Source organism: Desmodus rotundus, chromosome 3, assembly GCF_022682495.2.
Source record: "Desmodus rotundus isolate HL8 chromosome 3, HLdesRot8A.1, whole genome shotgun sequence".
NCBI lineage: Eukaryota > Metazoa > Chordata > Mammalia > Chiroptera > Phyllostomidae > Desmodus > Desmodus rotundus.
Window position 1 is genome coordinate 122623035 of NC_071389.1, and position 21933 is coordinate 122644967.

General features: G+C 36.3%; 1 protein-coding gene across 2 annotated transcripts in view; it reads left to right on the forward strand.

Moving 5' to 3' along the window:
- Positions 1-13169, forward strand: part of C3H12orf50 (chromosome 3 C12orf50 homolog) — a 28709-nt gene extending 15540 nt beyond the window's left edge. Inside the window, exons 6-13 of one of the 2 annotated variants that reach the window (XM_045191847.2) lie at positions 2000-2110; positions 4504-4611; positions 6015-6130; position 6936; positions 7550-7654; positions 7904-8107; positions 9950-10042; positions 12991-13016. In XM_045191847.2, the coding sequence (XP_045047782.2) occupies positions 2000-2110; positions 4504-4611; positions 6015-6130; position 6936; positions 7550-7654; positions 7904-8107; positions 9950-10042; positions 12991-13016 (764 nt within the window). Of the gene's footprint in view, positions 1-1999; positions 2111-4503; positions 4612-6014; positions 6131-6935; positions 6937-7549; positions 7655-7903; positions 8108-9949; positions 10043-12990 lie in introns of both variants that reach the window. The other variant, XM_045191886.2, reaches the window with a different exon arrangement.
- The last annotated feature ends 8764 nt before the right edge of the window (positions 13170-21933 follow it).

Below are 21933 nucleotides of genomic sequence, written 5' to 3' on the forward strand. Positions count from 1 at the left end.
ATTGAGTGTGAGAAGAAGTAAATGTATCACATGACCTAAATTTAACATAAAAGGCTGCTATTAATATCATTCATTACATTTTCCCAGGAGTCACAAAATGAAAACTTCACAAACGCATGGTGACACTGCATACCCCATGCAGTGATTCTGTGAATAGTTTGCTTTTACCATTTTATGTGTCTATGGAAATAAATCTCCAGGTGAAATAAGTGGAGATTTTTCTTTATGAACAGAAAGCACAACCTAGCCCTAGAATGCCCTAAAGGAGATAGGTCCACAGAATGAAGTTAGAGGCAGAACCAGGGCATATTTCTTCATTAAATGAGGGCCTGCTGTGTATCAGGCAATTTCAGGGGTGATGCAGGTGGGTAATTCCAAGTCTGTGACTTTCATGGATCTTATATTTTGGTAAATCTGATTTTGCTGGCGGTGAACATTTTTCCCTTGCCAAGATAATAAGTTTGTTTTCTGGGTGTAAAACCAGGAACTCAGAGAAAATCTGTAGATGCCATAAGTTTATATAGTTTTTTCGCTGCTAGGATGAGTTGAAAAACAATTTTTGCAGCACTAGGAGTGATTCAAATCCCTTCCTACCTTAAAAAAAATAATAAAAAACAAAGTTGGGAACGTCTCCCAGGATCCAGGTGAGCACAGCAGAAAGATTAAAGTGTCTGTCTTGCAAGTCCGTTTGTGGCAAACCATTCAAACATGTGGCAGTAGGTGGCAGCAACACACCGTCAGATGTGGGAATCATCTCAGGAAGCACAAGAGTGCCCACAGTTCCCAGACAACACAAACAAAAAACCAAAACAATAATTAAACAAATATAAAGAAAACAAGTTAGTGATGAATATTTTAAGAGGTAGATTATAAAGACAATTCTATGCACTTTTGCTTTATGATTATGTTTGTTATTATTAATTTTTATTGTATTTTATCATTTATGCTATTACAGTTGCCCCCACTTTCCTCCCTTTGCCCCCCTCCCCCAAGCCCCCTTCCTGTCCCTCAGGCAGTACCCTCTTCCTTGTCTGCATCCGTGGGTCCTGGACGTGCACTCGTTGCATAACCCCTTCACCTTTCATCAGCACCCCCCTGAAAAGGCTTTCCATTTTAGAGTGCAATTTCGGTTAATTCGTGAATACATTTTACCCAGATATCCCCAAATGTTATCATTTACACATGTGATTTTTCATTTTCTCTCTGTAAATATATGCTTTGTTATTATTGCTGAACTGTTTGGGAGTTTCAGACATGATTCTCCTACATAAATCTTATGTAACTATAATATAAACATCAAAACCAGGAAATTACCACTGATACAATACTACTTATAGAGTTAAAAAAAATTCCACCCTCTGTGCCACGTATGTCCTTTATAGCAAAATGAAGTTTTTCCCCTGGTTTAGAATCCAATCCAGAATCACGTTCCTTTAGATTTTTGTATTTCTTTTATTCTGCTTTTAATTGACTGCTTTTATGGGATCAGGGGCGGGGCAGGGGAGAGCAATGGGAAGAATGTGGGACAACTGCACCTGAAAAATAATAAAAAATAATAAAGAAAGAAAGAAAAGAAAAATTAGAGATGTATAAGGAAAATGGTGAGAGTTATTTATCACAGTATAATTAGCATTTTTAAGTCAAATAGTAGACTAATACTTTCCACTCAATTTGTTCTAATGAATAGATATAAACAAAGAATCATAACAAAAATTCATTATATAAAAAATTAAATAATCTATATTATACACACAAGATAATGTTAGATTGCTTAAGTTTTTGTAATTGTTAATTATCCACAAAAGGGAAATCAATTTGCTTGACACTTTCCTGATAATTATACAATTTGTTTAAAAATTCATATATTTATAAATTTATTATTCATCATATCACTATATAAACAATACTCGCATTAACTTATAGGCTTTTTATTATTATTACTATTATAAGCTTACATAAGCATCTAATGGTTCCTGGGTAATTAAAATTTTTTTTCTAGGGGATGGCCTTACAGTTCCAACAAAACTTAGCTCAATTGAGAGGCAAAGTGAGATAAAAGCATCATTGGATAGGAAACCAAGGGCTGACATTGCTGCCTTTGAAAATGGAGGTGAGTTATGTTATTATTGGTCGATTCTCAATATATCATTATATATAATAAGTGAGTCTGAATTTTCTTTTATAACTAATTTTGTTTCATCAAAACCTTTTTGAAATTTTTATTGATGGCTGCGTGTAAGCTCCTTAAGGCCAGAAACCGTACACAGTCAGTTGCCGCAGATGAATCCCTGCAGTAGAAGGTCTGGCACTCAATGTGTTCTGTGTTAGTATTTGCGGAATAATTGACTTTATGTTTAGACAATTAAATCACTGGATGGATGGAAACATACTTAAAAAATTTACAGGTGACTGGAAGCTAATGTGCTGGAACAATGAACCAAGTTTAACCAAATACACTCAAACTGGGAAAACAAAATCTTGAATTTAAAAATTAAGTCAAAACGGATCACAAACCTAAATATAAGTCCTGAAACAATAAGTTACATAGAAGAAAACATAAGTTCTAAACTTATGGACCTTGGTGTTAGAAAAGGTTTTTTAAATTTGACCCCAAAGGCAGGGAAGTAAAGGCAAAAATAAATAAATGTGACTACATCAAACTAAACAGCTTTTGTACAAAAGAAACCACCATCAAAACAAAAAGGCAACCAACCAAATGGGAGAAGATGTTTCTCCCAAACAACTCTGACAAGGGGTGAATATCCAAAACGTGTAAAGAACTCATACAACTCAACTCCAAACACATAAACAACCCAATTAAAAACTGGGCAGAAGACCTGAACAGACACTTCTCATAGGAAGACACACAAATGGCCAATGGATATACAAAAAGATGCTCAACTGCACTCGCTTTTAGGGACATGCAAATAAAAACTGCAATGACCTCACACCTATTAGAATGGCTATTATCAACAAAAGAAGCAATAACAAGTGTTGGAGAGGTTATGGAGAAAAAGATATACTCATTCAGTGCTGGTGGGAAAGTAAAGTGGTACAGCCACTTTGGAAAAGAGTGTGGAGGATCCTCAAAAAATTATGAATAGAGTTAAGATATGACAAAGCAATCTTTCTTCTGGGTATCTGCCCCCAAAATTTGAAAACATCTATTTGCAAAGATATATGCACCCCTATGTCCACTGCAACATCATTCACCATGGCCAAGACGTGGACACAGTCAAAGTGTCCTTCAACAGATGATTGGGTAAAATGTGGTACATTTACAATGGAATACTACTCAGGCATGAAAAAGATGAAATACTGCCATTTGTGACAACATGGATGGGTCTTGAGAACATCATGCTAAGTAAAATAAGTCAGATAGAAAGAGGAAAGAACCATATGATTTCACTCATATGTAGGAGGTAAAACTGAAAGCAAAAGAGGAACAAAAACTCATAAACATGGACAAGAGCATGGTGGTTCCCAGAGGGAACAGGCTGGAGAACTAGTAAAGGGTGAAAGGGGTCAAATGTATGATGACAGAAGGAGATTGGCCGAGCGATGGACAGGTGATGCAGTACACAGATGATGTATCACAGCAGTGTACACTCGAAACCTATATAATCTTATTAGCCAGTGTCACCCCAGTAAATTTAATTTTTTAAAAATGACTTATTAAAAGCAAGGAGCAAAAGATCAAGGCAATATGGTAGGTTTTCTTCAAGTTGGGAAAGACCTGCCATGAGACAGATTGTAGGGGAAAAATATTTTTTGTGGGCCACAATGTCTCAAAATAGTTCAGTGACGTTTGTCAGCTAAGGTAAAACTCATGTTGAATTATTAGGAGTAGTATAAGAAGATGAGTATATGTGATAAGTCAGTTAAAGTACTTAGAGGAGTGTGTGACATGCGGAGGAACACTCCGTAAATGTCATATATTATTATAGTAGTTTCACTGGTTTCCGTTCAGGGCAGCCTACATTCGAGTGTCACCTTTAAAAAACGTTACTTGTAACACTTATTGCATGTTGAGAAAGGGTGACTTGCGTGCTGAAGCATCTGGAAATTAAGTACATAGGTAATATTTAATGCAACTGTGTATATTTATTCTGAAAAAACAGAAGACCTTAAAGGAACACAAAAACTGCTTTCATATATCTGAAGACATTATATGGAAGGTAAATTATATTTACTTTATCTGTAAAGGGTGGTAAAAGGTGGAAGCAAAGATCCTTATATGTTAAAGGAAAATTAATTGTGTTGACTATGTAAATTTTCTTGCAATCAGCAGTAGGAAAGTGTTCATACTGTGTATTCATAAACACCTATGTGCACATGAGTTAGTCTAAACGTACATGACATTGACACGAGAATGGTGTCACTGAGAAGTGTTTAAACAAAAGCGGACAAAACGGGTGTTGCAGAGGAGGGTGGCCTGTATTGAAAAGCAGTTTTGTGAAACTTTCTGCCATCACCGCCACTGACAGCAAGGTGTTGTTGCAGGAGGTGACTGTTACATTCCACAGAGGACCCTATTTCTTGGAGTAGATGAAAATAAAGCACTAACTGAAGAGAAAGAAATCCCCAGGTCGAAATGTTCAAATGCTAAAGGTAATAGACCATTTATAATTTGAATTAATCTGTAATTTGAGCAGATATGTTAAACATAAAGCTTGATTTTTGTGGAAACCATATCATAGGCAAGGTAATAAATAAAAATAACACTAAGTACACTAAGTAGGGGTCATGAGCCCTAAGGTTCCAGCCCTGGTTCTGTCCTACTTGTTTGACCGTGGCACTCGATCTGATTAGCCTGAAAAATTAGCCTGTTGGGCAGCATCATTTCTAGGAGTGTTGCTAGCTCTGAAGTTATTGGTATTCTTAGATGGTTGTACCAAGTCATTTACAGTTTCTTTTTCCAACGTTATACACTCTGTATGATTAAATTTTCTTACAAAGCCTTGTGAACACTGTGAAGCATTTTAATCTCAGGATGACTTCCATGGCTTCCCCGTTTAATAATTATTACTGACTATGGTCTGTGAATAACCCAGAGCTGTGATAATAAAACTCATGCTCATATTTGAGATGCCCCTAGTGTGCTTGGAATCCCCCAACCGGTGCCTCTCTGGTGGGCAGCTCTCCCAGTCACAGGCTAACATTACAGCGTCCTGTCATTGAAGGGCTTCACAGATTCTCTGTCTAAATATTAACCAACTTCCTCTACTGTTTTTCCCACTAATAAATGTGCTCAAGAATAGGAAAAGTCACTTGTAATCAAATTAAGGGATTGTTATGGAAAATATATGTATGTCTCTCTTCCTCTCTCTTGTACTTGGAAAAGTTTTGCCCAATCCATCAAAAACAAAACAAAACAAAGACTCTAAAGCCAAATAATAATAGTAGCCATTAACCACATTTGGCTGTTTAAGTTAATTAAAATTAAACAGAACAGAAAGATTCAGCTCTTGAGTTGCACTAGCCACATTTCAAGTGCTCAATAGCCACATGTGACGGGGGGCTGCCATTTCAGACAGCACAGATTGGCGCTGTTTCACCGCTGAAGGAAGGTAGCCAACAGATTGGCACTGTTTCACCACTGAAGGAAGGTAGCCAAACTGGGTGGCCCTGCTCTGCAGCACAGAACGAAGTGAATGTTGTTACATTTAAAATATTCTTGAAACTTCAACTTAAATTGGCATGTTCTATGTCAAATTGACAACATTTTCTTTTGCATAGCTATTAAAAATATTGCCACAAACATGTAATTTACATATTGAAGATAATGGCTGTATTTCTGGATTTTTAATGTTTTTTTAGTGACAAATTCTGGGGACTCAGGGCAGCATTAGGGAATTTCAACAATGCATTCTAACAATTAGCGCACATGTGTATTTTTATATGTGTATTTTAAAAGAAGTATGCCCATCGTAGGGTGTGTGGAAAGTGAAATGCCCACTGAGACCCCTCTCTTACTAGCACTGACATTTTATTTTCTTAATTTGCTTTAAAAGATAACAGGGACAGTCCTCATCCAAAGCTTTCCCTAACTACCCGACTAGCACCTACACCGCATGTACTAAATGCTACTGAGAATGTCAGTTTGAAGCGCAGAGAGGACCCTCTTCAAGTGAGAGCTCTTCTGGGCCTTAGACATACTTGTTTCAGCATGGATTTGTTTTGCTTACTTGAAATAGAATTTTTAAAAAGAAATTTAAAAAGAATGGTTTAAAAATTACTCAAGATTAAGAATTAAAGAAAATTTTTTTTTACTAACTTTGGCAATAAATTGTGATGTAGGTCCTAGTAAACAATATACTTTCCCACTATTTTAATTTAGGTATTAAAATTAATAGTATGCTACCTTCTCAGAAGATTCCTTAAGTAGTGCATTTTAATTTAACACATAGTGAAATTTAACACATTGACAGGTTTTTATTATGTTTTGGATTATTTTTCTTGATTTGGCTTCTGCTTGCTATTCAGTACTCTGAGCTACTTTTTGCGATACATTTAGGACTCACGAATCTTGTCTGTTTCCTTCCCTCCTTCTCTTATTTTATTTATTGAAGCTGTATAATGTTCTTGAATCCCAGCTAGGCACTAAGGGAGCTATGATGCTTCATCCCCAAAAAGCTCAGTTTAGGGACACTTGTTAAAAATCCGGTTTCTAAATCCTAGGAGTGGGAACCTGCAGTAAGGGTGGAGCATGCTATTTGAGCAGGAGATGGTGAATCGAAGTTTCGTTGAAGGTTGATGCTAAAGTTAAGGTTGAGTGTGAGGGCAAAGACATTTGTTAGTTCACCATAGAGAGCTAATGCGACCAACTCAGTGCATTTGATGTTCGTTTTCGCTGTGCATTAGTTACTTGTGAATGTGCAGGATCTGTACAGAGAACTAACTAAAAATGCCCCTGTCTACTAAGTTCTTTTAAGAGTCTCTGGAGAAATACACTTTAAATTTCCTGGAAAATTCAGCATGCATACAGCATTTTTGATGAAAAAATATACAAGTAAAAAGTGAATAATCTAGTGATTTTAGCACTTAGAAATTCTTTTTTTTCACAAGACTCTCTGTACACAGAACTTCATAAGATTTTAAAAGGATAAGGCAATATTCTTCAAAAGTATTTTACATTAATCCAACTTCTTCAGGAGTAGTAGATTTGGCTAAAAATGTACAACATGATTTATGTTCAAAATAATTCTAAAACTACTTAAAATAATATTATAAAGAGATAGTTACATAATTATATTTGGGATGTAATTTTATGTTCTTTTAAAAGAGTCCACACATTCCTTTGAAGAAAAGCATTTTTCTTTGAGGATTGTTACTGATTGAAAGTTTTCTCATCTATTTGCAAGATGGGTTTTTTTGATACTTAAAAATAAATCATCCTTTGTTCTAGAGAGTAAAATATTAGGGTGGTGAATTTATTTTTTTCCTCTTGCTTGACATGTAAATGCACAGATATGTAATTATCACCAACAGTAATGTTCAGATGAAAGCGTCTTTCAAAAAAACTGTAAAAATTTGTATTTCCTCTAAGTGAATGATGTCCAGCCGGTGAGGAAGCCTCATTTTAAAGGTGTGAAAAAAAGAAAATGGGTTTATGATGAACCGAAGAACTGTCCTGGCCAAGGAATGCGGAGAGGTAGTGTCCATATGCTTGATATTCCTAAATTGTAATTTGAAAAGAGGTTAAATATCACATAATAGTTTATACCTGAAAAATAAATACCTGAAATATGTTATTTTAGGTGTCAACGCATCTACAATAATGTTTGTTCTTTCAGCTCACGTTGTTTTCCATTGTGCTATTAAACACAATATGCACAATGCTATTTATGGGTATGAAAGCAGCTAGGTTTATCCCTTACTCTTTCCCCGCTTTATTTTACAGTGGTAGAGACACCAAATCCAAAAAATAAAATGGGTTACCATCACAATAATAAAGACAGAAATGCCGAGAATGCATCTTACCTCCGTGTTCAGAGGGATGCTGTCAGGACTGTCTCACTAAGCGCACCTCACTGCAGCAGGCCCACAAACGGCTTCAACAATAAAGTCAGGGTTAACAAGGACCCCAAACTCAATCTCTGTCCAGGTGAGGCTCTTATATGGTTTACCCATGTCTGTGGTTTGCATTCCCATGGAATTTCCTGATGGTCCCATGAATCTTCATTGCTACCTACTCCATCTCCACCATCTTAGAAAACTTGTGAGAGGATTTCTTCCACGTGCAGGAGTGATCTGAAGGATATGGAAAAAATATATATTGGTGCAGAAGACTTGACATTGAACCTTCTTAGCCTTGTGTCTCAGAGCACTGTACTTTGTTCCCTGTACTTTGGTAGCTTTACTTCACTCCTGAGGATTGTTTTCAAATGACTGACATTTTCTTGTTCCACTAAGTGCACTGTTCAATTATCACTTTCAGGCCAGTGCCTGGCTTTTTCTTTTTTTTTTAAAGAACGTCATGATTATTTTCTGAAAGGATCAGGTTGAGGGTTAACTTCAGTATCTTTGATAACCTCTCATCTCTCCCCACCATGTACAGATTGCTTCTAAATCATTTCCTGTAATAGGCAAAATCATAGTATGTGTCAGGAAGTACAAGGCCACGAGGGAGGAAGGAACCAAATCTCTTTTGAAGAAAATCCCTGTCTCAGATGAATTTTGCTCTTTCAAAGTTGTGTCTAACTTTTCTCAACCTGACAAAAGACCACTCAATTCCCTATGAGTGCATGTTTATGTTTTCCTGTGTTTACAGTCTAGTTAGTGGAGTTCTGAATGTTTTATACTTTGTGAAATATAAGTTACAACTTTATGTCTCTCTTAGCACCTTTCTTTTATAATTTAAACTGAAATTGGCTTTATTTAAATTGTTTTCCTTCTATTTGTTTTTAAAATAAAATAATGTGTGGATTTATATATAAAAATAATAATATTCTTAGGTAAATTTTTAATTTTATTTCTTACTATTATTAAAATATTATTAATTTTTTTGTATTTTTCTGTGAGTAGATGTCTGTGAAGAATGCAATGACTACTGGAATAGTTGGGTGCCCTCGTCTATATTTGTGTTAAGGTGGCCATCATTATACTCATTATTACCTATGTGTCATTAGTGCAAATGTCGACATGGGAAAAAATGAATACATTTTTAGTATTATTTTGGACCAGGCTTTGAGAATCATAGTTGCACAGTCTTACTTGAAAACACGAATACAACATTGTTCGATGATAGTTCAAAGATAGAGCTGTCAGAGGAAAGTAGATATTTAAGGACCAAGTAAGTATATAAATGCTTTGGTTTCCTGGAACAGAGGGTTCATGATGGTAGGGCAATCTGCTGTCGTGGAAGCTACTTCAAGGAGGGGAAAGGGAATAGGGCTGTACCTCCCAGACCGATCTTTTCTTTTCTTTCCTTTTTTGTTTTCTTTTCTTTTTTCTTTCCTTTTCTTTCCCTTTGTTTCCTTTCCTTTCCTTTCCTCTTCTCCTTCCTTCCTTCTTTCCCCTTTCTTTCTTTCTTTCTTTCTTTCTTCCTTTCTTCCTTTCTTCCTTTCTTCCTTTCTTCTTTCTTTTCTCTCTCTCTCATTTCTCTTTCTCTCTTTCCTACAAATATTAACAGAATTGTGTGTAAAATTATAGTAAAACAAGACAAAGAAGTATTTTTATCACATCTAGCTGCCATTCTCTCCTCTAGCTTAGTCACATGGGAGAGAGCCTTACCTGAGGAACTGGACAGCCAGTTAAGATATACCATGTTCACTGATAACTTAAATAGTCTTAATAAGCTCACTTGTGTCCCTGATCGCTTAGCTTTGTAATGGTAAAATGAATTAGAGAATAACTTCACCTCTGAGATGTTTAGAAATTTGAAATACTCCTAGAATATGGTTTTAAAGTTATACAATATTTAACTTCAGTCTTCTTTTTTTCTCAGATAAATATATATCAACATCATATAATGGTTCAGCCTGGCAAAAAAGAATCCCTTTTTCAAAAACATATTCGAAAACTAAAAAGATATATACAGGTAAATATTTACTAAAGATTTTAATGTATCATACAATTCTAAAAATAAAGAATAAATTTTTATACTCGAGGAACATATTCTAGAAAATTTTAAAAAATTTCATGGTATCTAAGAACATAATTAATTGCAGTTAAATAGATCTTTTTCTACTAGCAATTAATTTTACTTTGTCTTATTGTGTTCTCCTTTGCTTTGCTTACTTTTATGTGTTATCAGAAATCTCTTGACATATTTCTCTATTAGTTACAAGCATAGCAAGATTATATATGTTAAATTGCATTCTTCATTAAACTACAAAGCACATATATAAAACTATATCTTGACACAAAATATTAAAGCTCTACTCTATTTTGTCATAGACAAATATTGGTTGGAGAGGACTTATGGGGTCCCTAAGATGAAGTTTTCAGGCCAGACTTTGTGATGACTCTGGTCTCCTTCTGGTTGTGCTCTGTTCTTCAGGAGGGTGTGGAGATCCTAGGAATCTCCTCAGGGTAGAGGTTTGTAGCAGACTAACCTCAGGTGGTCCTTTTGCTAAAAAGCTTTGGGTCTTCTGCAAGCTTATCCTGGGCCTGACTCAGTAGGTTTGGAAAACCACACAGGGTACAATGGTTTCAGTTACTTTTTAGAAACTTGAACCTTTCAGACAAAGTTCTAAATAGGGAGTTCCTACCTAAATCAGTAGCTTAGAATTTGCACAATCATCCATTATTTTTTATACAAAAGCTTCCCAGAATGAACCAGGTCATATCTAGATGAGAAACTAGCCCCTTTCTAAAGTAAATAGTTGAGATCTTCTAAAGCAGTATTTCTCTAATTTTTCTAAGTACAACTGTGACATCGTATGCAGACTTATGTGTGTGTACATGTGTGTGTATACTGGAGTCAATTTTTTTCCTCTCTATTCTCAAAACATATCATACTTCAAGAAGATTCTGTTGCAGCACAATTTAATTGACTGTGTTTTCTTTTAATTTTGTGGGGTTTTTTTTTACATATTATGGCACTTAATTTTTTTTGAGAGGGAGAAAGTAAAAAAATCAATGGAAATCTTGGTTAAACCACACATTGATGAGCCATGAATTACAGAGGATCTGGGAGAAGGAGGGGTCACTTCAGGTCATAAAACATGTGCCATCCATATATGACACAGGAAAGAGGAGGTGACAGGGCATGTGATCTACAAAACCACTTTTTTCCTTTTAATCTGGAGAGTGATGAGGAGGGTATGGAGAGGCTGTGAGAGACCAGATATAGTGTGAAGCCAGTCGTCCCTTTCTTTTCTCCTACCACCTCCAGCTATGGCTGGCCCCAGGTTTAGAAAGATCAGTGATAAAATTCCCCTTGAAGTTTGTAAGGATCTGAGCATAGAGAGGATCTGCATTGCACTTCCCAGATGCAGCCTAGGGGAGAAACCTTTGGAGAGAGTTTCTCAATGTCATCTGGTGGGGGGGCTGTGGGGAGGGCAGGCATGTCTAACATGAGAGGGCAGGAGCCAGCCTCTTGAGATTCCCAAGCTCCAAGTTTTCTCAGGAGGGCATCACATATTGCCATGAGCTCCAATAAAAATGAGTTCCTGGGAGAGGACGAATAGGCCTATACAAACTCCCCCAGCAGGGACCGAGGGTGTAGCATACGGAAGACACCTTTTTGTTAGGCTCTGTTGCAGGGGAGGGCTCAGCTGGAATCACCACAGATTGTTCTGCTATCATCCAGCAATGAAATCCTTTGTACTTGACGTATGATCTGAGGGCCACCAGCAATGACATCAACTAGGAACTTGCTAGAAATGTAGAATCTCCTTCTCATACCCGAGGAATCAGAATCTGCCTTTTAACAATCCGCAGGTTGGGGGGGGGTGTGGATTGTGAGCCACCATTCACCAGCACATGGTCCACACCTTGCTGAGGCACAAGATTTTTGAGATGGTATTTTATTTCTAGTTGTCACACGGCAGAACCACGCTTCCCTGTTCCCACTTTAGAATTTGCGATAAGCTGCAAGAAGGGTGCAAGAGGGAGAAAAACCCTGAGGAAAAATTTCAAATCTGAATGTGACTAAAATATAAATGTGAATTAACTAAGAAATCACTGAATTGGATGAAGTTTATGTGCAAAGGACCAGTAAGTTTTTTTTTTACGTCAGGCAGAAAGGAGACTTATAGTCAAAAATCAAAAACAGTTATAACAAAATAAAGCTAGTTTTCTTATTTGCCCAACCTTTTGACTAGGAAATTTCTAACCCCCAAAACTCTTACCCTTTCCAATTGTTTTCATCACCAGAAGAGGAGACAGAAAGATTAGCTTGTGTTTCCTCCCCTGTACTTCCTGCTAAGACACAGAGGAGCGATTTCAGCATTTCCCAGTGGACAGATGGACTGCTGGAAACAGGAGGCAGAAAACACAAGCTGCCACTAGTCTATTCCTCTAAGAAATCTGAGTGCCGAGGACTCAGAAATATAAATGGGCAAGAGGAGCCTTTTGGGAAAATGTCATTGGATGCTATGTGGATAATGCAATAGGAGAGGAAAATGTGTTTGGGGAATTGAGGAAAGTTGCCCAAAGCAATTAGAGATGTCATTCTCATTGCCAGCCTTCTATGAGGCCACATGTCCTTTCCAATAGGGATATAGCTGGTGTGAATTGAGGTAACTGACTCCCTAGGATGGAACATTCATTCTGTTCATTGTGGGTTCTCTGTGGTGCATCCTTATAAATAATATTATACCCATCCCTTTGCATCCCCCCATCCAAATCCAAAACACAGTAAGCTTCAGAAAGAAGTGAAATTAGCTTGAATGGCATTTTGAAAATTTATGAATTAAAGCAATAGCTTAGTTTTTGTTTCGCCTTTAGATGTATGGTAATTAGCAAAGGACACAAAAAAATGTTGATACCCTGAAGATGCTGTAAAAGAAAATAATTGAAATATTTTGTGTGTTTTATTAGAGCCAAGAAGAAATGGGAGCAAGTAAACCTGGAGTTTGAGAGAAGAGAGAAATGAGAAAAGAGGAAAGTGCCAGACATTATCTGATTTACGATCAAAAATGAAAATTCAAAGAATGAGATATTCAAGTACTCCCCACTTTATAATGGGTAGCCAAAGATGTTAATGCAAATTCTGAAAATAAGATGCAGGAAGTACATTGTACTCTTTCACAACTGATAAAAATGCAAATTACAAACAGCTGCCTGTGTATTTATATATGTCTGAAATTCATTTGATGCATTGCCACAAGCCTTTAATAAAATTTAAAAGTTTGACAATTAAAATCATTCTTTAATTGTAAACTAACTTAGATTTCACAGATTGAGAAATAAAATCATGCCCCTGATCTCTGTTTTGCAATATTCTTTACAGAAGAAACCTCACATTTTCTTTGTTTACCTAGGTTTTAAGCTAGGCCTTCAGCAATAATAACAGATATAAAGTGTAAACAAATTCAATGAAGTCCCAGGGTTATAATTTTGTGATGAGTATGTTAAAGGAATTCCAATAGAAACACACTTTGATGTGTTGCAGAAAGAGACAGATTGGTTATCGTGAAGAGCAGTTACTGAACAACTTTTTAAAAAGATTTTATTTATTTATTGTTAGAGAAAAGGGAAGGGATGGAGAAAGAGAGGGAGAGAAACATCAATGTATAGTCATCTCTCATGCGCCCTCTACTGGAGACATGGCCTAGCAATCCTAGCATGTGCCCTGACTGGGAATTGAACCAGCCACCCTTTGGTTCACAGGCCAGTGCTCAATCCACTGAGCCACACCAGCCAGGGCTGAACAATGTCTTTTAATTAGCAACTACACAATCTATCTGCTACGTGCTATATTCAAAATTAAAAAATAAACACTTTCCTACTATGAAACCAAAAATTATACGATCATACTGGAAGAAAGAACTTGCTAAAAACAAAAAGTGAATTAATAACCTGGAGTCCCAAGTCTTTGTAAGGTTTTAAGGCTTTTATAACTGCAGAAGTATAAATGCTTAAAGGGAGATACCATTTGAAAACTTATTTTAATTTCTTTTGTGCTTGTTTAAAATTGTATCTTGAATAAACATGTTTAATGTAATTTAAAAATCTTATCTGCAGAATGAAACAAAAACTTAAAATTAAAAATTTATTCAAACTTAAAAACAAATATAAGGGCAATATAAGTAATTTTTCAAATGATGTTTTTGTAACTTTGTGACCTTTATATTTCTGAGTTTATTAAAGCTCAGAACTTCACTGAGACTTGGGACACTTTTTATTTACATTTGCATTCATCTTGTCGTTTTGTTAGCTTCTTTTTCAATGTCATTGGGGGGTGAATATCAGGGTTTTTAGAAATATTTTAAAACATTTTAGCCTGGCTGGTGTGGCTCAGTGGATTGAGCACCAACCTGTGAACCAAAGGGTTGCTGGCTTGATTACCAGTGAGGGCACATGTCTGGGTTGCAGGCCAGATCCCCAGCAGGGGGTGTGTGTGAGGCAACCACACACTGATGTTTCTCTCCCTCTCTTTCTCCTTCCCTTTCTCTCTCTCTAAAAATAAATAAAATCTTTTAAAAAAATTTATAAGATTGATTTCAGCTTGTGGATTAATAAATCTTAGTTTCTGGCTTCTAAAGGTGCTCTGTCTATCCACTTTCAAAAACACGAGGATATAATCATTTTGTCTCCCAATTAAAGATCAATCACAAGAAGAACACTGGAAAACATGTAGAGACATGGAAGCTAAATAACATGTTATTAAATGATGAATGTGTCAAAATCAAGATCAAGGAAGAAATCAAAAGATACCTTGAAACAAATGAAAATGAGGAAACAACAATAAAAAATCTGTGGAACACAGGGAGACCTATCCTAAGGGGAAATTCAAGCATTACAGGCCTATCTTAAAACACACACACACACAAAACAAGGAAAAGCTCAAATAAACAATCAAACTTTACACTTAAAGGAACTTGGAAAAGAATGACAAAGCCAAAAGGGAGTGGAAGGAATGAATTAATTAATAAAGATCACAGCAGAAATAAATGAATAAAGTCTAAAAAAGATACAAAAGATCAGCAAATCCAAGAGCTGGTTCTTTGAAAAGATAAACAAGATTGAGAAACCTTAACCAATTCATCAAGAAAAAAAGATAGAGGACCCAAGTAAAATCAGAAGGGGAGAAATACCCACTGACACCAAAGAAATACAAGGGTTTGTAAGAAAATATTATGAACAACCATATGCCGACAAACTGGACAATCTAGACAAAATGGATAAATTCCTAGAAACATACAATCTTCCAAAACTCAATCAGGAAAAATCAGAGAGTCTGAATAGACAGATTACACCTAGTGAAATGTTGAAGCAGTAATCAAAATGCTCCCAGCACACAAAAGTCCTGGACTGGATGACTTCACAGGTGAATTTTACCAAACATTCCAAGAAGAACTAACACTTCTCCATCTCAAACTATTTCATAAAATTCAACAGAAAGGAAGGCTTCTAAACCCATTTTCTGAGGCCAGCGTTATCCTAATTCCAAAACCAGGTAAAGATTCTACAAAGAAAGAAAATTATAGGCCAATATCCCTGATGAACATAGATGTTAAAATCCTCAATAAAATATTAGCAAACTGAACACAGCAATACATCAGAAAAATCAACACCATGATCAAGTGTGATCTATTCTGGGAACGCAACATTGGTACACCATTCACAAATCAATAATGTGATTCACCACATAAACAAAATGAAGGATAAAAATCACATGATCATATCAATAGATGCAGAAAATCATCTGATAAAATCCACCAGCCATTAATGATAAAAACTCTCAGCAAAGTGGGAATGGAGAGAACATACCTAAACATAATAAAGGCCATGTATGACAAACTCAATGCCAGCATCATAATCAATGGGCAAAAACTACAAGCATTCCCCTTAAGATTAGGAACGGCAGGGATGTTTACTTTCACCACTCTTACTCTACATAGTACTGGAAATCCTAGCACGGCAATCAGACAAGAAAAAGAAATAAAAGGCATCCAAATTGAAAAGGAAGAAGTAAGACTCTCATTATTTGCAATTGACCTGATATTGTACATAGAGAATCCCAAAGATTCCACCAAGAAACTACTAGAGCTGATCATTGAATTCAACAAGAAAGCAGGATATAAAATTAATATCCAGAAATCAGTTGCATTTTTATATGCCAGCAATGAACTAACAGAAAGGGAAATTAACAAAACAATCCCATTCATAATTGTTACATAAAGAATAAAACACCTAGGAATAAACCTAATCAAGGATGTAAAAGACCTATACTCAGAAAATTATAAGATACTGAGGAAAGAAACTAAAGAAGATACAACAAATAAGTGGAAGGACATACCGTGCTCATGGATAAGAAGAATTAATATCATTAAAATGTCCATACTACCCAAAGCAATCTATAGATTCAATGCAATTCCTATCAAGATTCTGATGATGCAGTTCATAGAACTAGAGCAAATATTTCAAAAATGTTTATGAAACCATAAAGAGCCCCTCATAGCAACAGTGATCCTGAGAAAGAGGAACAAAATTGGAGGAACCACACTACCTAATATGAAACTATACTATAAGGCCATAGTAATCAAAACAGCATGGTACTGGCATAAAAACAGACACATAGATCAATGGAACAAAACTGAGAGCCCAGAAATAAACTCACACTTTATAGTCGGAGAAAGCAAGCACATACAATGGAATACAGATAGTTTTTTCAGTAAATGGTGTTGGGAAGATCAGACAGACAGGTACAGAAATAAGAAACTAGACCACTTTTTTTACATCGCACACAAGAATAAATTCAAAATAAATTGAAGATTTAAATGTTGGACCTAAACCATAAAAAATGTAGATGAAAACATAGGCAGCAAAATCTTGGACATTGCTCATAGCAATATTTTATTGGATATATGTCCCCAGACAAGGGAAACAAAACAAAAAAGTAAATAAATGGGACAACATCAAACTAAAAAGTTTTTGCACAGCAAAGGAAATCATCAACAAAATAAAAACAACCTACAGAATGGGAGAACATATTCACCAATATATCTGATATGCAGTTAATACCCACATTTTATGAAGAAATTAGAAAACTCAATAACAAAAAAGAAAACCAATTAAAAAATGGGCAAAGGACCTGAATAAACACTTATCCAAATGGCAAATACAGATGGCCATTAACCATATGAAAAAAAGCTCAAAGTCACTAATCATCCGAGAAATGCAAATTAAAACCACAATGAGCTACCATTTCACATCTGTCAGAATGGCTTTCATCAATAAATCAACAAACAAGTGCTGGCAGAGGATGTGGAGAAAGGGGAACACTTTTGCACCGTTGGTGGGAATGCCTATTGGTGCAGTCACCATGGAAAGCAGTATGGAAATACATCAAAAACTGGAAAATGGATCTGTATTTTTAAAAAATATATTTTATTGATTATGCTATTACAGTTGTCCCATTATCCCCCTTTATTCCCCTCTACCCCGCACATACCTCTCACCCGCATTCCCCACTTTCAGATCATGTCCATGGGTCATACATAGAAGTTTTTTGGCTTCTACATTTCCTATACTATTCTTGACCTCCCCCTGTCTATTTTGTACCTACCATTTATGCTACTTATTCTCTGTACCTTTCCCCCCCTCCCCCTCCCATTCCCTACTGATAACCCTCCATGTGATCTCCATTTCTGTGATTCTGTTCCTATTCTAGTTGTTTGCTTAGTTTGTTTTTGTTTTTGTTTTAGGTTCGGTTGTTGATATTTGTGAGTTTGTTGTCATTTTACAGTTCATGTTTTTTTTCTTAGATGAAGTCCCTTTAACATTTCAAATAAGGCCTTGGCGATGATGAACTCCTTTAACTTGATCTTATCTGGGGAGCACTCTATCTGCCCTTCCATTCTAAATGATAGCTTTGCTGGATACAGTAATCTTGGATATAGGTCCTCCTTGAGTTTTGTGAGTTTGAATACTTCTTCCCAGCCTCTCCTTGCCTGCAAGGTTTCTTTTTAGAAATCAGCTGATAGTCTTATGGGAACTCCTTTGTAGGTAACTGTGTCCTTTTCTCTTGCTGCTTCTAAGATTCTCTCCTTATTTTTAATCTTGGGTAGTGTAATTATGATGTGCCTTGGTGTGTTCCTCCTTGGGTCCAGCTTCTTTGGGACTCTCTGAGCTTCCTGGACTTCCTGTAAGTCTATATCCTTTGCCAGATTAGGAAAGTTCTCCATTACTTTTTCAAGTAAATCTTCAGATTCTTGCTCTTCCTCTTCTCCTTCTGGTACCTCTGGGATTCGGATGTTGGAACATTTAAAGTTGTCCTGGAGGTTTGTAAGCATCTCCTCATTTTTTTGAATTCTTGTTTCTTTATTCTGTTCTGGCTGAATGTTTATTTCTTCCTTCTGCTCCAAACCATTGTTTTGAGTCCTGGGTTTCCTTCCTGTCACTGTTGGCTCCCTGTATATTTTGCTTTATTTCACTTTGAGTAGCCTTCATTTGTTCCTCCATTTTGTGACTGAGCTCAACCATTTCTGTGAGCATCCTGATTACGAGTGTTTTGAACTGTCTCTTCGTTGCTCAGTTGTATTTTTTCTGCAACTTTGATATGTTCTTTCATTTGGGCCATTTTTTTTTTCTCTCAGCATGCCTGTTACATAGTAAGGGGCAGAACCCTAGGTGTTCACCAGGGCAGGGCACCCAGCATTGCTGCGTTGTGATGCTGTATGTGGGGGAGAGGTCCGAGAGGGAATAGTGCCTCTTGCTCTGCTCTCTGCTGGTCTTCAGTCACTTCCCCCGCTACCCACAAGCAAAGTGGGCCCTTCTGGTGCTGATTGCCAGGTAGGTGGGTTTGTGTACATTCTAGGACCCTGTGGGTCTCTCCAATGAACTCTCCTGTGAGGCTGGGAGTTTCTCCTGCTGCCGCCTCAACCCTCACAGGTGTTTTCAATCAGTGGTTTGAGGGTTTATTTCCCTGAGCTAGAACCCTGGGTTGCTCAATCTGTCTTGCTCTCCAGTTGTTCCTCCTGGTTTATCTGCACACATGTGGGACCTCCAGATCTGCCAGCCACCACCTCGCCTGGTCCACCAGCTGCTGCCTTTCCCTGAGTCCTCTCTGCCCAGATGCCCATCTCCACCCCTCCTACTGGTCTGGATAAATGTTTCTTCTTCAACTCCTTTATTGTTGGACTACCATACAGTTCAGTTTTTCTGTCAGTTCTGGTTATTTTTTGTTTTTAAATTTGTTGTTGTCCTTCATTTGGTTGTGTGAGGAGGCACAGTGTGTCTCCATCTTGGCCGTAAGTCAGATCTGCATTTTTTTTTTATTGTTGTTTGAGTACAGTTGTCTGCATTTCTCCTCACTACTACATTTTGACCCAGTGATCCCACTTCTGGGAATACATCTGAAGGAACCCAAAATACTGATTTGAAAGAACATAAGCACCGCTATGTACATTGCAGCATTACAGTCACCAAGATATAGAAGCAGCCCAAGTGTCCATCACAGATGAGTAGATAGAACAATTATGGGACATTTACACAATGGAATTCTACTCAACTGTAAAAAAAGGAGAAAATTTACCCTTTGCAACAAGTATGGATGGACCTGGAGAACATCATGCTAAGTGAAATAAGCCAGTCAGATAAAGACAAGAACTGTATGATTTCACTCATATGTGGAATCCAATGAACAAACTGAACTAACAAGGAAAATGGGGAGAGAGTCATAGATGGAGAGCAGGATGACAGCTAGAAGCAGAGAGGAGTATGGAGGGATTGAGCAAAAAGGAAAAAGGACTCATGGACATGGGCAATGGTGTAGTGATTACTGGGGAGAGGGGGGTGTAAGGGGACTAAATGATAATGGGAAAAAAAGTACAATAAAAACTAAATCAAATAAAAAATGTTATGGTCCTACAGGGCTACTCTCAGTACCAAATTCTGCATTAGAGTTAAAAAAATGAAATGAATATATAGATATCTATATCATCTGTATCTATATTTATCTCTCTCTCTCATCTAGAGAGAGAAATAGAGAGAGAGAGAGAGAGAGAGGAGAAAGATTTGATAGGATTGATTCATGATTGTTGAGGCTTGGCAAATCCAAATTCTGATGAAGGAGGCCAGCAGGCTAGAGACTCAAAGAATTACAGCTTGATTTCAAAGACAGTTATTTGGAAAACCAGGAAGAGCTAATATTTAAGATGGAGTTTGAAGGTAGTCTGGAGAATTCACTCTTGCTTGGAGAGAAGGTCAGCCTTTGATTTTATTCAGGCCTTCGACTGGAGAAACCCACCCACATTATGAAGGGCAATTGGCTTTACTCAAAGTTCCACTGATTTAAATGCAAATCTCATTCAAAAACACCCTCACAGAAACATCCAGAATAACATTTGACTAAATATTTGGGATATATGGCTCAGGCAAGGTGACAGACAAAATTAATCTACCTGGATAATCAAGGATAGTCTTACTGTTTTAAAGTGAGCAGTTAGCAAACTTAATCCTTTTTGCTAAATAATCTAACATATTCAAAGGTATAACAGAAATCTCTTTAAACTGATGAAGGTCTATAAAAGTCTACAATGAATGTATTTAACTATGAATGCTAAATCATTTCCTTTAAATTGAAGATCAAAACAAGCACACCCACTACCACTGCTTCAATTCACCACTTTCCTAGAGGTCTTAGAATAATAAGATGAGAAAAAGCAATAAATCCTATAACAATTGGAATTAAAGGAAGAAGTCACTATTCCTAAGTGATATAATTGTCTATACAGAAATTACCAAATACTTGCAGACAAATTATTAGAATTATCAAGTGAGATTAGTTAATTTGGGATATAGGACACATACAAAAGTCAGTTGTATTTTTATATACTAACACATACTTAGAATAAGATATGTAGGCTAAAAAGATATATTTATAAAAACAACAAAACTATAAGATGTATAGCAATAAAACAAGCAAATGGGCAAGACTTTTATGCAGAAATCTATAAAACTTTCATGAAAGATATTAACACCACCTGAATAAATGAAATGCCATACCATGCTCATAGACACATTAGATTAAAAAAATCAATTGTCTGCAAACAGATCTATTCAATATTATGCCAATCAAAATCCTAACAGAGTTCATGTTCTTTTCATGAAACTTGCAAACTTATCCTAAAATTAGTATGAAATTTCAAAGCCTCAAGAATAGCCGAGACACGACTAACAGAGCAAAGTAGAGAGTTGCCCTGTCAGACTTCAAGGCTTTTTATAAAGATATTTAATATTATAAAGTTATATTTTATATTTGTTACAGCATAGTATTGACATTGTTTTATTTGAGGCAGAAATGGAAGAGAACAGAGAGATCAGAAAACCAACCTAAATACTGTAAATCTGATATATGGCAGATCAGTGGAGAAAAGAGACACTTAAATAAATGTTTTAGGAAATTGAGTGTCCAGAAAAGATAATGGATCTCTAATCTCAGACACAAAATAAATTTCAGATCAATCAAACATTCGAATGTCATAGTCAAAACTTTAAAATTTACAAAAACTATTTGTTGAGTGTATATAGAATTCATAGCATGTTTAGAAACGTACCACTAAATGAAAAGTTTGATAAGCTGCAAATGACTTCCCTGCTTGTCAATATCTGGGTGCAGGAAAGGACTCAGGAAGAGAGGCAGGTACGCATCTTCCGCTTCTGAAGTCACATAGAACCGCTCAAATGTACTTCCAAATAAACAAGAGCATATTTCTAAGAAATTAAGCACATCACTTAGGGAGCTGTTTGATTCGTGCATTTCTCTTATTTGATTCATTATTCTTGGATGCACATAACTTCTTATCTCACAGTTCA